The sequence below is a fragment of the Tarenaya hassleriana genome, unplaced genomic scaffold, assembly GCF_000463585.1.
Source record: "Tarenaya hassleriana unplaced genomic scaffold, ASM46358v1 Cleome1, whole genome shotgun sequence".
NCBI classification, from domain to species: Eukaryota; Viridiplantae; Streptophyta; class Magnoliopsida; order Brassicales; family Cleomaceae; genus Tarenaya; species Tarenaya hassleriana.
The window spans coordinates 3,584,483-3,597,793 of record NW_010960187.1 but is presented as its reverse complement, the minus strand read 5'-3'; the positions used below and the strand labels follow the sequence as shown (position 1 = coordinate 3,597,793).

General features: G+C 42.2%; 5 protein-coding genes across 6 annotated transcripts; 1 reads left to right on the top strand and 4 right to left on the bottom strand.

The window, feature by feature from the left end:
- Nucleotides 1–653: 653 nt before the first annotated feature.
- On the bottom strand, nt 654–1,965 carry LOC104824664 (protein PHYTOCHROME KINASE SUBSTRATE 1-like). The gene has a single exon (XM_010556777.2). It carries the CDS (start codon nt 1,908–1,910, stop codon nt 744–746), a length of 1,167 nt encoding a protein of 388 aa, XP_010555079.1. The 5' UTR covers nt 1,911–1,965; the 3' UTR covers nt 654–743.
- Nucleotides 1,966–2,225: 260 nt separating this feature from the next.
- On the bottom strand, nt 2,226–5,920 carry LOC104808744 (probable methyltransferase PMT2). Its single transcript, XM_010534526.1, has 7 exons — nt 5,651–5,920; nt 4,391–5,039; nt 4,095–4,305; nt 3,457–3,751; nt 2,933–3,322; nt 2,770–2,847; nt 2,226–2,676 (listed from the first exon to the last, which is right to left on the bottom strand). The coding sequence occupies exons 2-7, from the start codon at nt 5,030–5,032 to the stop codon at nt 2,445–2,447; spliced, it is 1,848 nt and encodes a 615-aa protein (XP_010532828.1). The 5' UTR covers nt 5,033–5,039; nt 5,651–5,920; the 3' UTR covers nt 2,226–2,444.
- A 470-nt stretch (nt 5,921–6,390) lies between these two features.
- LOC104808736 (60S ribosomal protein L34) lies at nt 6,391–7,939 on the bottom strand. Its single transcript, XM_010534516.1, has 4 exons — nt 7,807–7,939; nt 7,617–7,696; nt 6,818–6,927; nt 6,391–6,723 (listed from the first exon to the last, which is right to left on the bottom strand). The coding sequence occupies exons 1-4, from the start codon at nt 7,883–7,885 to the stop codon at nt 6,630–6,632; spliced, it is 363 nt and encodes a 120-aa protein (XP_010532818.1). The 5' UTR covers nt 7,886–7,939; the 3' UTR covers nt 6,391–6,629.
- Nucleotides 7,940–8,473: 534 nt separating this feature from the next.
- On the bottom strand, nt 8,474–11,191 carry LOC104808720. Of its 2 annotated transcripts, none has more exons than XM_010534498.1 (8): nt 10,986–11,191; nt 10,546–10,856; nt 10,117–10,188; nt 9,821–9,888; nt 9,565–9,721; nt 9,274–9,369; nt 9,075–9,164; nt 8,474–8,881 (listed from the first exon to the last, which is right to left on the bottom strand). In XM_010534498.1, exons 2-8 carry the CDS (start codon nt 10,786–10,788, stop codon nt 8,756–8,758), a joined length of 852 nt encoding a protein of 283 aa, XP_010532800.1. In that variant the 5' UTR covers nt 10,789–10,856; nt 10,986–11,191; the 3' UTR covers nt 8,474–8,755. The 2 variants fall into 2 exon arrangements, with proteins under 2 accessions (XP_010532800.1, XP_010532809.1); XM_010534507.1 differs by having other exon boundaries at nt 9,565–9,718.
- Nucleotides 11,192–11,598: 407 nt separating this feature from the next.
- LOC104808712 (E3 ubiquitin-protein ligase RING1-like) lies at nt 11,599–12,607 on the top strand. The gene has a single exon (XM_010534486.2). It carries the CDS (start codon nt 11,746–11,748, stop codon nt 12,421–12,423), a length of 678 nt encoding a protein of 225 aa, XP_010532788.1. The 5' UTR covers nt 11,599–11,745; the 3' UTR covers nt 12,424–12,607.
- Nucleotides 12,608–13,311: the final 704 nt, after the last annotated feature.

The window sequence follows — 13,311 nt, the reverse complement described above, 5'->3', positions numbered from 1 at the left end:
TCGAATATCCTAAAATTCGGGTAGCTGATCCGCATCCACCTCTGCCAAATGTTTAGTTGGTTTTGCCGGAGAAAAAAGACATTTGGAGAGATTTTGTCGTCATATGATTTGTATTCAAGGTTTTGTCCTAAAGGCTCTTATGATGTGAATGGCTCATGAAAACTGAAAACGACTTTGGTGTTTCAGAAACGAATAGGATGTTTTTGGACAACCATGCATGTTTAGTCACCGGTTCTTATAAGGCCACGCCCTTTTGTTAACTTTTGCTTGTGGTTCACATGGTTCGGTCTCTGGTGGGCCCCTCGAAATTGACCACGATGTCGTTATGGTTCGCCCACTTGGTTAATTCCCGATTGGGTCTGTTCTCTGACATTCGAGTCACTGAATTTACTGCAAAAACTCTCTCTCTCTCTCTCTCTTGTCTGTTCTTGGGAATGATTGTTTCTTTTTTGTTCTTTCCATCAGACAATGGATTTCGAATGATTAGTTTCGTGTCTAATTAGGTAACCAGAAACACAGAATGTTTTCTTGTCTGAAAGACAGAAAACTCCATAGTCTTTTGAATTCTATCGCAAAAGCTGTAGGGTTTAAAGATATATGTTACTACGTACAATTTTACGTGAAAATTGGAATCTATCTGCATATATATAATAAGCAACAAATGCTGTGTTCTTAATGTGAAAAGGAGGTAACATTGATTCTTAAACTCTTACAAACATAACAAACGGAGAAGTAGATGGATCTCATTGAATGTTCATACGATGTGAAGCGTGCGGACTGAAGAATCGAGGACTTGCAGTGATCATGCCTTTTCTTGATTCCGAGACGTTCATCTCAGGTTCGGCTCTGAGCCTTTCCTTGTGTTCCGAGGAATAAGAACAGTTTCTCCAGATAAGATCGCGGTCAAGACGCGGGCTCACGATTCTGTACGAATCTCCGGCAACTCCTGAAGATTTCTTCCTGTCCACGCAACAGGACAGAACTGAACTGGATTGTTTCGGTTCTAACTTGGCTTTGCTCATCAGAATGTTCTTGTAGATTTCTTCACTGTAATCTGATGGTGCGACCGGGAATTCCGCAGCACTTGCGGTCACTACGCTCCACTCTACGCTGGCCTCGCTTGGCGGGTGAGGAGGCGACTCCACTACGTATGTGCCTTGCGTCGCAAGAAAGGTCTTTTCCTTTGCCTCGCCCGTCAAGCTTCCGATCTCGAATAGCTCAGAACTCTGGTCGCTATCGCTTTCTTGGCCTGTTCTAGGGTTGATCGAGGATGTGTTTCTTTTCTGCAACACAGGTGAACCGAAAACTTCGAGAGATTCTCTCGGTATTTCTGCTTCCTCTTTTCGGATTAGTGTTCTTGGAAGGGGATTCATGGTGGAGAAGCTGAAAAATTCGTCTGCAGAGCTCGAAATAGATCGATGAGGCAAACCCGAAAACCGACCAGGAGGTCTTGTTTCTCTGGCGTTCTCATCGACATCAGAAGAGTTGCCGTCAAGACAAGAACATTTACACTTAATGCCGAGACTGGAGAGAAAAGATTTGGACTTGTTCTTTCCACTGGTACGAGTGGACGAGTCGTGTTTCCTCAAAGCGGTGTCCTGGTGAAGCAAAGCGCTTCTGCTGTACCAACTCGACTCGGAAGCAACACTGGCTGTCGGATCGGAACAGATCCCGAGATCTCTGGAGAGACCGTGGATGGTCGGAGGGATCGTGACCGTCGATGTCGTGCTGTCGACTTCGCCGCTAAAGTACTTCTCGGCTGCGAACACTCCGATCTCCCCATCTGTGGCTGACGAAACCTTCTTGTCCTGATCCTGAGAATGTCTTCCACTGTTATGTCCCCTTCTGCTTTCGCAGGAGACAGCTCTGAGGAAGTCGTCGTCTTGGGAAGAAGACGCCCCTGACTTCATCGATACATACGTATCTATCTACTTGGATCTCTCTCTCTCCGTAGATTTATTCAGACATATAAATAAGATGGTACTTTTTAAAACAATTTATACAAAATGGTTGCACTTTTAATTATCTGAAAAGATTTTTCAGTAAAATAAAAATATAAAATCATGAATTGGTCAGTCACCGTCCTTGGCTTTTATTTCTTACTGCCAACATATTCAATGAGCCAACTGTGTACGAAAAGGACATTATAGTTGTAATGATAATATCATGTCTATATGTCCACAAAATTTCATCTACAAAGATTAAACCCCTGGCTCGACAAAACAAAAATCTAACAAAATTTTATCAATAATAATAATCATAAATAATAAAATAGTTTCATAATTTTTTTTAAAGACAGATTGCATCTCAAAAGGTTTCCTCTCAACCCTGTATAAATCATGGTTTCATCTGATAAAACAAAAACCCTCCTCCGGTCGCCGGAAAATCTTCAGTTTGCCGACGATGGAGTGACGATGGAGTTTCCTCCGATAGCCGGAAATCCTTCAGTTTGCTGACGTGGAGTTTCCTCCGGCGACCCAATACTGCTTCACGGCGATCAGAACCTTCTCGGGGACTAAAGGACCGTCCTCATGATCGACCAGCTTCGAGTCCCATCTCATCCCGCCTATCATCTTCTTCACCTTCACCAAAACATCGACCTCGTCCCGGATTATTACCGCCCCTTCCGGGCGTAGAATCCGATCCATCTCCACGAGAATGTCTCCCATGTCGCACCTAGGGTTTCGATCAGATTCGTTTAACAAGATTCAGACATGATAAGCAAAAGAAACTGAGAGAGTGAACTTAAAAAAAGGAGAGATCTTTTACTTGTCTTTGTACAGACTGAAGAGATGGTTTGCGTGGATCAGGTCGTATGTTCTTGGGTACGTCGACAAAGCCTCGCACCTGACAGACATGAAAACCGTATTCAGAAGCTCCGAAACCCTAATTTCTCGGTGAAGAAAGGAGATACCAGAGAGGGAAACTTTACCAGTCGTGGTAAATGCCGATGAGTCCTCGCTCGTATATAACGCCGAGCGTGTTTTTCTCGGCAATCGTGGGCACTACGTTCATCGTCCAGAGCTTTGGGGACTCGATAGCTGCTGCGAATCCGCCGAAACCCGCGTTCATATCCATTATATTTCGGTATCTTCCAGTGTCGAGGAGACTGTTGATTCTCTTGTACGCTTTTACATGCTTTCTCCATTCACGGCTGTCCTCTTGGTATGCCTCGACAGAGATTCCCGGGATGGAACCGCTCGAGATTCTTGGAGGCACCGAGTTGAGCCTCTCAGGGAAAACCTTCAGTTTGCCCCCGGCAACCTCGTCTGGATTGCTTACCATTGGATACGGAGTGATGCAACCCTCCATTTTCTTGTACCTAGGATCAGAGAATTTGTTGAAATACAAATTTTGTGAACATTTCGATTATCCTGGACGAGTTCTTGGAAATATTTTGGCTTAAAAACAAAACGGAACAACCTCAAAAGCAAGATAGAGAACAGAGTTCCATACCAGACATCATCAGGGTCATCGGTTTTGCAGAAATTTGCTCGAGGGTCGTCTTGTCTTGAACGGCACGACTCGTCGTTAACTCTCTTTTGCCAAACGGCGATCTCGCCATGTTCGTACTTCTTCTCCCAACAAAGAAGTTTGGCAATCTCCTCGATCTTTCGTTGTTCCTCCTGAAGCTCATCCTCGGGGCGCTGCCATGCCTTGTAGTTGGTCTTCCAGTTAATGGGCGGACCAGAGAGCACCCAATAACCGCCCGGTCTAAGGACACGGTCGACTTCCATCAAGTACATCCCGTCTGCAAAAACACAAAACAATATTGTTTAACTTCCAAACTCGAGCAGATCAGTGGAACCAAACTATTTGTAGACACCTAAAACGGTAGTTTTAGCCGATTTTGGTAAGTAGAAAGAAACACCTTATTCTAAATCAGTAGTTTCCCAAGTGTCGGGAATCGGCATCTCGAGGGCAAGAAATCCCTTCGAGTTCCGAGCCACTTAGATCCCGTCTGCCAAAGTCGGCTAAAACTACCGTTTTAGAAAATTGAAATAATCAAAACCAAAACAACAATTATTACCGCAGAATTTGCAAAAAAAGATCCCAAAACGGCAGTTTTAGCCGATTTAGAGAATTATCCTCACCATTTGCGCCCCATGGAATCAGGCATCGAGAGCAGTGAGCCATGTCGAAAGATCTCGAAGGGTATGGCAATTTTATGGTACCGAGAACACCGATAACAGCGGGAACACCCCTCTCGAGAGCAAATTGTACTTGCGCTTCATGGGAATCTCTCGGTGCAAAAGACATAGCGACGACATTTCTGCTCCATAAGTATGCACCCCAACTAGCAACCTGAAAAGAAATTTTGAATTGGATTTCACCATTTAAGGAATCATGTTTAAGAAAAAAATATAAAGGTTATCCGAGAAGAACATACCCCACAACCAGTGTCCAATGCTGTCCTAACCGTTCCATTGCCCATCGGTATCACAGACGCGAGCTGATCAATATATTTATCCGCACCTTGGGGGAACTGAGTTCCACCACCAGGGAATCTGAATACATTCCCCTCGTACTGAATCCAATTCTGAATAGCCTTCTCCACTGTCAAGGCCTTGTACGGTGCATTTGCGTAGGGCACATAGTCACGACTCTTGGGCCATGGGAACGGAGTCACGTACCCGTTGGGAGCCGGTATCAGGCAATGAAGCTTCTCTTCCTCGGGTGGGCAATGCCTTTCTCGATAAATCATGTTTTCCCTCGGGAAAGTCATGGCCCGCCTTTGGTCTTGGCAGGGAGTGTAATCGGTGAAACGGGCATCACATGGCTCGAAAGCCTCAGGCTTTGATGATTCATCGACGGTCAAATCGCCAGAGTGATGAGTCTCGAAACTCAAGCTGGGAACCAAGTTGCAATCTATTCCACTCTTCGTCATCTCCAGAGCAATACTGTCTCCTTTACCGAACCCGCTCCGTTGCCATGCACCCAGAATGTAGAAAAAGCAGCACAACCCGACAACGATAAAGATCTGTACAGAGCTCCGGGTTTTATTATCAACAGAACTGGATTTCAACGCCATGAATAACCTGAAGTCATCATATCAACCAAGATCAGCTCCAAATCAATGGTAGAGGACAAAACGAAGAAAGATCCAGATCACAGGTATCAGGTACTAGCCGATGAAATCAACAAATGGGCACTGGCAAAACCCAGAAAAGTATGAATCTTTATATTTAGTAGCACACTAGAAATTACAACTTAATATATCACCAATCGGGACCGGGACCGGGACCGGACCCAGACATAACTGATGGATCAAGACAATGATATGAAGACATGCTAAAACAAAAGTTGAAACTAGAACAGCAGACTTATGCCATCTTTGTATATATATATATATATGAAACATGATAAAATAATCGCGTTTATCTTTGGGAAGAAGCGACTGATCTTAACGTAATTAACAAAGATCCATCACACATGTGAACATAAATGACGTGAACCTCAAAAGATCCAGCAAGCTCTGTGATCCTACTCTATTACTAGGCTATTTATTGCGGGAAAAGTTAACAAATCTGGTAACAAAAACGGAATTTAATGACAATTGTCCACGGATCCGACCAAAAGGTAGGAGTAGATTTGCCGAGCGAATCAAACAGATCGCTTGCCGATTAGAATGGAAAGTGAGAGGACGAACCAGGGTGGTCGCACGCGACAAATGGCTGATCAGACGCGGAAATACGGAGACTTGGAGAGTTGCTGTCGGTGGGGATGATGATGACAGAGACGAAAGAGATCGAATCGAGACGTGTGAGGTCAATTTCTTACAAAAAGAGAAAAAAGAAACCCTAATTTGTGTGAATCGCCATCACCACGGCCACCATGGACGGATGTAGAAAGGAACAGAGAACTAAATTAGAGAGGGGAAAGGACGGAGATTTTAGATGTGCTTCTCAGAAACAGAGCCAAAGGCGGAGACTTATAGCGAAATGGAACTATGCAGAAATCAAATCTACGTCTAATTTTTCTTTTTCTTTTTTACATTTTAAACATTTTTTTAATTAAATGATCATTGTCAAATACAATGCGCTGCTTTCACTTCACAAGTGTCTTTCCGCGTTAAAAAACAGAGAGATCCTTGGCCAATTGGATATTTGTTCTATGGTTTGGTATATTTCAACTTTCAATTACAATACATGACCATCAACATATATACATACATACATACAGGAAGAAATGAAAACTAATTGATAAACGATATCTCATCTTTTCTATACGTAGGCAAAGGTTACTTTGCTGGATTTTGCCTGAATGGATCCGACAACCCTTAAATCTTAGACCCAATGTTCAAGTAGCCCTTACATCATCGTTGGTGTCCTTAAAACCGGCATGAGAAGACAGACATGTCTTCAACAGGTTCAAAATATGTATTATACATAAACCCAAACAATAGAAACCATCTCATGACTTCAATTCAACATCAAACGAAAACTCAGCCATTTAAAACTAAATCCAAGACAAAACTGAAGTAATACAGCTGAATTGTCGACAGAGTCAGACCAAAAGGGTCATACAAAGCATGACTGAGACAGCCCTATCATTTAGAACATAACCCATTGAGAGAGAGAGAGAGAGAGACAAACTATTTCATCTGGGGTATTGTTAAATAGATTGGCTTAACTCTTGGCTGCTAGCTTCTCCTTGGCCTTTTGGAGTTTCAACACCTTCTTCACAATCTTTTGCTCTTCAACGAGGAATGCCCGAATGATCCTGGAGGGAACGAAAAGAAACCCGATGAGTTCAACGAATTCTCTAATTCAGCTAAAGTGGTAGAAACTTAGTGAAATAAAGCTCAAGCACAAACCTTTCCCTTACAGCAGAACCGGACAAGACTCCACCATATGCCCGGTTGACTGTCCTTCTGTTTCTAGACAATCTAGACCTCTTGTATTCAACAGGCCTTAGATGAGGGATCTATACGAACAACGGGTCAAGAGTAGGTTAAATTAGAATAGATATAAAAAGGCAAACACCTAGAGACAAAAAAAACGCAAAGTTTTGAAAATGGGAGTTTATGCCACAAGTGGATGGCAATCCCTCACATATCAGAGGGAAAACTTGGAAGAAGCTGTGTGGCAAATAGATGTAGCTTATGATTATGTTATGTACTGATGGAGAGTTCATCTAATCAGCACAAGACCGTCAATAAGCACAAGAACAGAATCAGAATAGGAACAACAACATCAAAAGGAATTCTGCCTCTGATAACGATACACGTTTAATAACAGCAAGGAGTCTTCCAAACAGTAAGAGAAATACATATGAAAGGTAATGACTTTTCCAGTGACAGGCTAACATTTAAACAAGATTTCAAATATTGCAAAGAAAAACATTGATCTGTCAAACGGCACTAGGACGCATCAAAATCAAACACCCCAAACTAAGGGAATCTAAGAACAGTCTAATTTCTACACTTCCTTATACGTCAAGACAAATCTGCCTCAATATATAGAAATGCAAGCAGATTCAACACAATCTCAGCTTTAACCAGAACAACATATAAACAGACCTATAAGCGCATCCCAGTCTCACCAACATCCAAATCATACAAAAATCAAAGAAGATATACAAAAAAAGCATAATCCAAAATACAGAAAACTTACACCCTGAATCCGCTTGCCGGTGACAGGACATTTCGGGCCGCTGGCTCTCTTTTTCGTGGTTTGATATACCAGCTTCCCTCCTGCAAACGACCCAAATCAACTGTCAACACATACAAAGAAACAAATATACAAACACATACAGAGCTAGAGATATAGTGAGAGAGCGAATGAAGAAGAAGGATAGACGGACCGGGGGTCTTGACGACACGGTGCTGGTTCGATTTAGTGGCATAGCTGTGCCGCGTCCGGTAAACAAGCCGCTGCACCATTTCTGCTGCTATTCGTCTTCTCAGTCAGGGTTTATTGACTCGAGGAGGGAGGAAGGCTATCTAAACCTAACTATGTATAAAAGGGTATTCAAAGAATCATGTGCCCTAGATCCAACGGCTGAAATGTACTTCACGATATATCAATCAACGGTAGATAACTCCATTCTTTTCTCATTGGGCTTTACGGGCTTATATAACGGCCCATTTTCATTTTCACTTTATGACGAGAGCAGTCCAGTAACATGGTATTCAGGACGAGGTGAATTAAAGCTAAAAGACTGTCAATTACTATTCAGTTTGCACGTTGAATTTTATTCGGTTTTATTTTGTTCGATTCGATTTTTTTTAGTAAAAATACTAATTTTCCAACAAACAAAAAAACTTTCAGTCTTTAAATTTCCTTTTTTTTTAATTTGGATCGATTTATTTGATTTTAAAAAATAATAACCATTCATGTTTGATATGAGATCGGATCCAATTATAATTATGAATTATTCTAATCAGATGGATTAAGTTAATAATCAAATTGATCATCTCCAATTAGAACAATGATTAAGCTTATGAAAAGGTAAACAACGCTTAACCTTATGAGAGCTTGAATCAATCCATTCCTCTACTTGGAAAAAAAAGGCACATTCTTCTCCAATCAACACATTAATTTTTTAAAACACGTTTTTTTTTGGGGGGGAAGGGGGAGATAGATACAGTAACATTACATAAAGAAAGCATATACAGAGAGAGCAATGTCAAATTCATTAAGCACAGATGGGCGAGGGGAGGACTCACCTCTCTCCTCGTACCGCCGAGGCTGGCTAGCTCGGGGCTTTGGACCCATCAGCCGGACTTCCACAAAAGACAGAGACAGGAGATTCAAACGGTCTCGTGGTGGGGATTCTCCGCCATTGACGGCGGCCCCGTTGCTATCGTGAACTGAACTCCCCTTCTCTGCCCTCTTCTCAACACATACGCCACTTGTCTTGCCACTGCCGCCGCTTCCTGCATTTTTTTTAACCTCTATGGAATCAACCATGCCAAATTCTATAATTTTTATCAATAAAAACTGAACCTCAACCGAATTCAATATAAAAAAAAATCAATCGGTTATAGTTTTTTTTTTTAAAACTGAAATCACCGAACTGAAACTCGGAATGGTCGCCGCCCGAGGATAAGAGGGATATTTATGTGTTACCTGTCTTTGTCTGCGGCGTTGCAGGATACTGATGGCCCAAGCCATGATGTAGCATGGGAGCAGGAACCCAGCAGCTCTTAGCAGGAAAAGCTGTAAAAAAAAGAAGAGAGATTCACAATTGTAATTAAACACAAACAGATATGCAAATGCATGAGAGAGACTTTGATTCATCCTGCAAAAAATTGGAGTTCCCACTTACAGAGAAGAATGTGGATATGTCATCGTCTTCTTCGTCACCACCACCACCACCATCTGTGACTGTCATTGCATGGCGCAACAGCAAAAGCGCCATCAGCTACATTATTAAAAAAAAAAAAAGAACCCAATTCAATACACAAGGAAATCTACACTTCTGGTGATAATAAACATACTGCTCGAAAAACAAAAGTCTGAAATTGAGAATGACTATTGTATAAGGCATGATTTCTCGGAGAGCAAACTCTTCTTATTGAGATTGTTCCATGGTGGCATAGCTCGGGGGAAGGCTTACAATAAGAGCAGCTGAGCGGCAAAAAGCAGCTCCACTTGCATTTGAAGCAGCGTAGTCGTCATAATCAGCTTCCAAAATCTGACGTTCTGCGTCTGCAATGGCAAAGAGGCGAGGATCGGGCAGATCCAGGGGAGTGTCTGATATCGTCCAGCCTCTGCTACCACACAAAGGAAACACACATCAGTACCAACGTCCAAATCCTCAAACAAATAACAGAGAACATGAAATAGATGCAATAGGAAATTTTTTTACTTACCTAACATCAATGGTGGTTTCCTCGGGCTGAGGGCGAGGAGGTGGGGCAGTATAACCAGGCTGGTAAGGCTGTGCACAAGACAATAAATGCGAAGGCCAAGAAATGTTAGTAGCAACTCCATAGACAAGGAACAAGATCAAAGCCATACTATTCCTACATGATTCATCGGCAATAGCGTCTAACAGCAAGCATAAATTTGGAGAAGCATCAAAAGCATGGAATTTTAGCAAGCCATAAACCTCTTTTGTGGTCAGTGTCAAGTAATTTGTTCCGCAAAAGCGTATAGATAAATTTACCTGATGGCAAATCTCGCAAATAATGTCGCCTTTCTCGTTACACCAATGCTGAACACATTTCCTGTGAGCATACTGTGGAAAACATATATTCAATCAATAATGAACTGTTTAGTACACATACATGGAAAGAACACAAATTTCCGGTGATGATAATGGAGTCCTTGGGTATAATAATTAGTCCTACAAGCAAGACTAATCGAACAAAACCATCAAGACTCCATGAAATCCTGCAACATAGCAGAAGTTGTGGACAAACATGCAATGACAAGGCCTAATTTCCTCAGAATCAAATACCTAAACACGGATGCTAACAATGGTCTGTGTATTTTCCTTGCAAGCTTCCAAAAACTTTAAAAAACTAAATCAGAGACCCATAAATTGCTATAATGTGGATATAAACAGCGAATATTCATGCATATATGTATGTACCTTGAGGCTTCCGCTGCAGCCACAGGGGCTCTCCAGATTCTTAAGAGAGTCCTCCTCCTGACAAATGCGGCACTCCGCCGATTGAATCAGAGGCTCCTCCTCTCCGCCTTCGTCGACCCTCTTCTCCGGCGAGGCCGAGCTCGACGGCCCGGCGGCGTCCGGCCTCTCCGTCTCCGCCTGGACCGGATTCGCCGGTACCGGCCTCACCATCCGATCCACGTACACCACCAAATGATCGCTCATTCTTACCTAAATCAACTTTCGTAAACTTGTTCTTCGTAGGCGAAAATTCCAAGAACTGGAACCAAAACCTGAGCATTCACCGCACATCAATAAAAATAGCAAACCTGAATTGAGATCATCAGACTCGAAAGACGATGACCAAGAGAAATTCGGAAAGAAAATTCGTCAAGATCTGGGTAAGATGGAAACGATTTTACCTGGAAAATGGCGAGAGAATCTTGAAGCGTCTATGACCCTTTTTCCCCCTCTCTATTTGTTCTTACACCCGTCGTCGGAACGCGTTTTTGCTAAATTTTCTAGGATTTCCCGAGAATCGAGCCCATTTAAATATACAAATCTCCATTTATTCTTCACGCATTTTAATATCACCATTTATCTTATAAAGTTTTTTTTTTCAAAAATGTTTTTCCATTGGTTATTATTTAGAACAAATACTTTCACATCTCCCGTATTTATAGAAAAAATAATAATTTGCAGAGGAAATTTTCGATAATAAAAACGCGACAAGACGAAAATGGGCCAATAAGCCCAAAAGCTTTGCCGATAAGGGCTGCAGTGCCACGTATGCACGTTAAGCAAAATATCAGATACTTTTGGATCTGAGTGGCTGCGAGAAATTGCTAATGCCACACCATATTCTATTCGCAATTCCAACACTACCCTTCACCTCACCGTTCCAATTTCCATCTTATTATATTTAAAGGAGAAGACTGACGTAGGGGCTAATTTCGGAATTCTACTAAAAACCAATTTGGCAATAGCAAAAAAAAAAAACAAATGGATTTGACGGTTCACCGGTATTAGAAATTTAGAATACAAAGTATCTGCAGCGAAAACTTTCCAGATGATTCCACTACCTTCAACTCTTAAAACCCAGAAAACTCTAAATCCCATCTTCATATCCAAAAAATAACCAAGAACAGAAGAGTTTTGGGAATCTCTGCCTCTTCATCCGCCATGGAAGCAGAACCTGGTCCGCAGCAAGCAGAGACACCCTCTGTTCTCGAAGGTGTTTTCAGGAACAGAGACCTCTTTCTCTTCATGCCCTTCGTCTTAGGATTCTCCGAGCGACAGACCCACCAGATCCCCAACCCAGAATCGCCGGAAAGCAACGGCGGCGGTGATCCTCCGTCGCCTGAGAGAGTGATCCTGGTCAACCCCTTCACGCAAGGGATGGTCGTTCTCGAGGGATCGCGGGGCTTGGATCCCCTGCTTCGCACCCTACTCGGAAACCGGAAAGATGGTCGTCCTCCGGCGTCCAAGGCCTCCGTCGACGCGATGCCGACCGTCGAGATGGAATCCGGCGGTGGAGAGTGCGTGATCTGTCTGGATGAATTGACTGCGGGCGAGACGGCGAAGGAGATGCCGTGTAAGCATAGGTTTCACGGCGAGTGCATAGAAAAGTGGTTGGGGCTTCATGGGTCGTGCCCTGTTTGCAGGTATGAGATGCCTGTTGACGAAGAAGATCTCTCGAAGAAGAGAGACGATGGAAATGGGCGTCGGAGAGAGATTTGGGTTAGGTTTAGCTTCAACGACGGCGGTCGGAGAAGCCGAGATTCCGACCGTGACGGCGGGGGTGACAGCGGTGATCACAGTGATTCCGGAGACAGAACTGTCCTGGGATCAGATAATTAGTTGGGTTTTTTTTGTACAAAACCTCTGCAACCTGGGATCAGATAATTAGTTGGGTTTTTTTTTGTACAAAACCTCTGCAAATTCTTTGTCTTTGTAGTTCTTTGTAAAGGCCGATCATTTACACTTTTGTGGTATGTGTGTTTCTTGGGGTGTTATTACATGAATCTTGGTGTTTTTTCCTTCCTGATTTTTGTCAAAGGATCCTTTTTTTTTTAATTAAATTATCGAATTCCTGTAAAGAATTCTGCTTCAAATGGAAGAACGTTCAATGAGAATGAGAAACATCCAAAGAAGAACAGAGAAAAATCCTCCCCCGATTCTCTCCGAAACATTTTGTGATTTCGCTTCGACATTAATAAATTTGCGAATTCAAAGCTGTTGGGCTATGTTGGGCTGTTAATGGGCCATAGAGGAGCAATGAAAAATGTCGTTATTGGGCCGCTTTTTAATTTGCTCTAGAAAAACCCATATATCCATATCACCACCCTCCAATATTATAAATAGAGAAAATGACATTTTTATTTTTCTACACCGACTTTATAAAATAATGATCTTTTCATACAAAATTTTTAATTTGACAAAAAACTACACCAAATTATCAAATGTGTCAAATTGATACACGAACTATCCAATTTAACTACAATTTCCTACACAATCCGAAAACGGTGTTAAGTGTCTGTTAAATGCTGACGTGGCATGCCACGTGGCAGCTGATGTGGCATGCCACATAGATTTTTTGCCACATCAGCATGCCACGTCGGATTTTTAAAAAAAAATCCGAAAAATGTGAAAAAAATCGATTTTTTTTTTTTTAAAAAAAAAATAAACAGCAAAATATATATATACATATATATTCATATCTATATACAAATAAAAATATAAATATAT

Excerpts from the sequence above, each read along its gene's own strand:
- LOC104824664 (XM_010556777.2), bottom strand. The coding sequence starts at position 1,910 with ATGAAGTCAGGGGCGTCTTCTTCCCAAGACGACGACTTCCTCAGAGCT.
- LOC104808744 (XM_010534526.1), bottom strand. The coding sequence starts at position 5,032 with ATGGCGTTGAAATCCAGTTCTGTTGATAATAAAACCCGGAGCTCTGTA. Across the intron at positions 3,752-4,094 it reads GATTCCATGGGGCGCAAATG|ACGGGATGTACTTGATGGAA; the intron begins GTGAGGATAATT and ends GTGTTTTTGCAG. Across the intron at positions 3,323-3,456 it reads GATGACCCTGATGATGTCTG|GTACAAGAAAATGGAGGGTT; the intron begins GTATGGAACTCT and ends CTCTGATCCTAG.
- LOC104808736 (XM_010534516.1), bottom strand. The coding sequence starts at position 7,885 with ATGGTGCAGCGGCTTGTTTACCGGACGCGGCACAGCTATGCCACTAAA. Across the intron at positions 7,697-7,806 it reads CCGTGTCGTCAAGACCCCCG|GAGGGAAGCTGGTATATCAA; the intron begins GTCCGTCTATCC and ends GGTCGTTTGCAG. Across the intron at positions 6,724-6,817 it reads GGTTCTGCTGTAAGGGAAAG|GATCATTCGGGCATTCCTCG; the intron begins GTTTGTGCTTGA and ends CGTTCCCTCCAG.
- LOC104808720 (XM_010534498.1), bottom strand. The coding sequence starts at position 10,788 with ATGAGCGATCATTTGGTGGTGTACGTGGATCGGATGGTGAGGCCGGTA. Across the intron at positions 10,189-10,545 it reads GCTGCAGCGGAAGCCTCAAG|TATGCTCACAGGAAATGTGT; the intron begins GTACATACATAT and ends TGTTTTCCACAG. Across the intron at positions 9,165-9,273 it reads ACATATCCACATTCTTCTCT|CTTTTCCTGCTAAGAGCTGC; the intron begins GTAAGTGGGAAC and ends TTTTTTTTACAG.
- LOC104808712 (XM_010534486.2), top strand. The coding sequence starts at position 11,746 with ATGGAAGCAGAACCTGGTCCGCAGCAAGCAGAGACACCCTCTGTTCTC.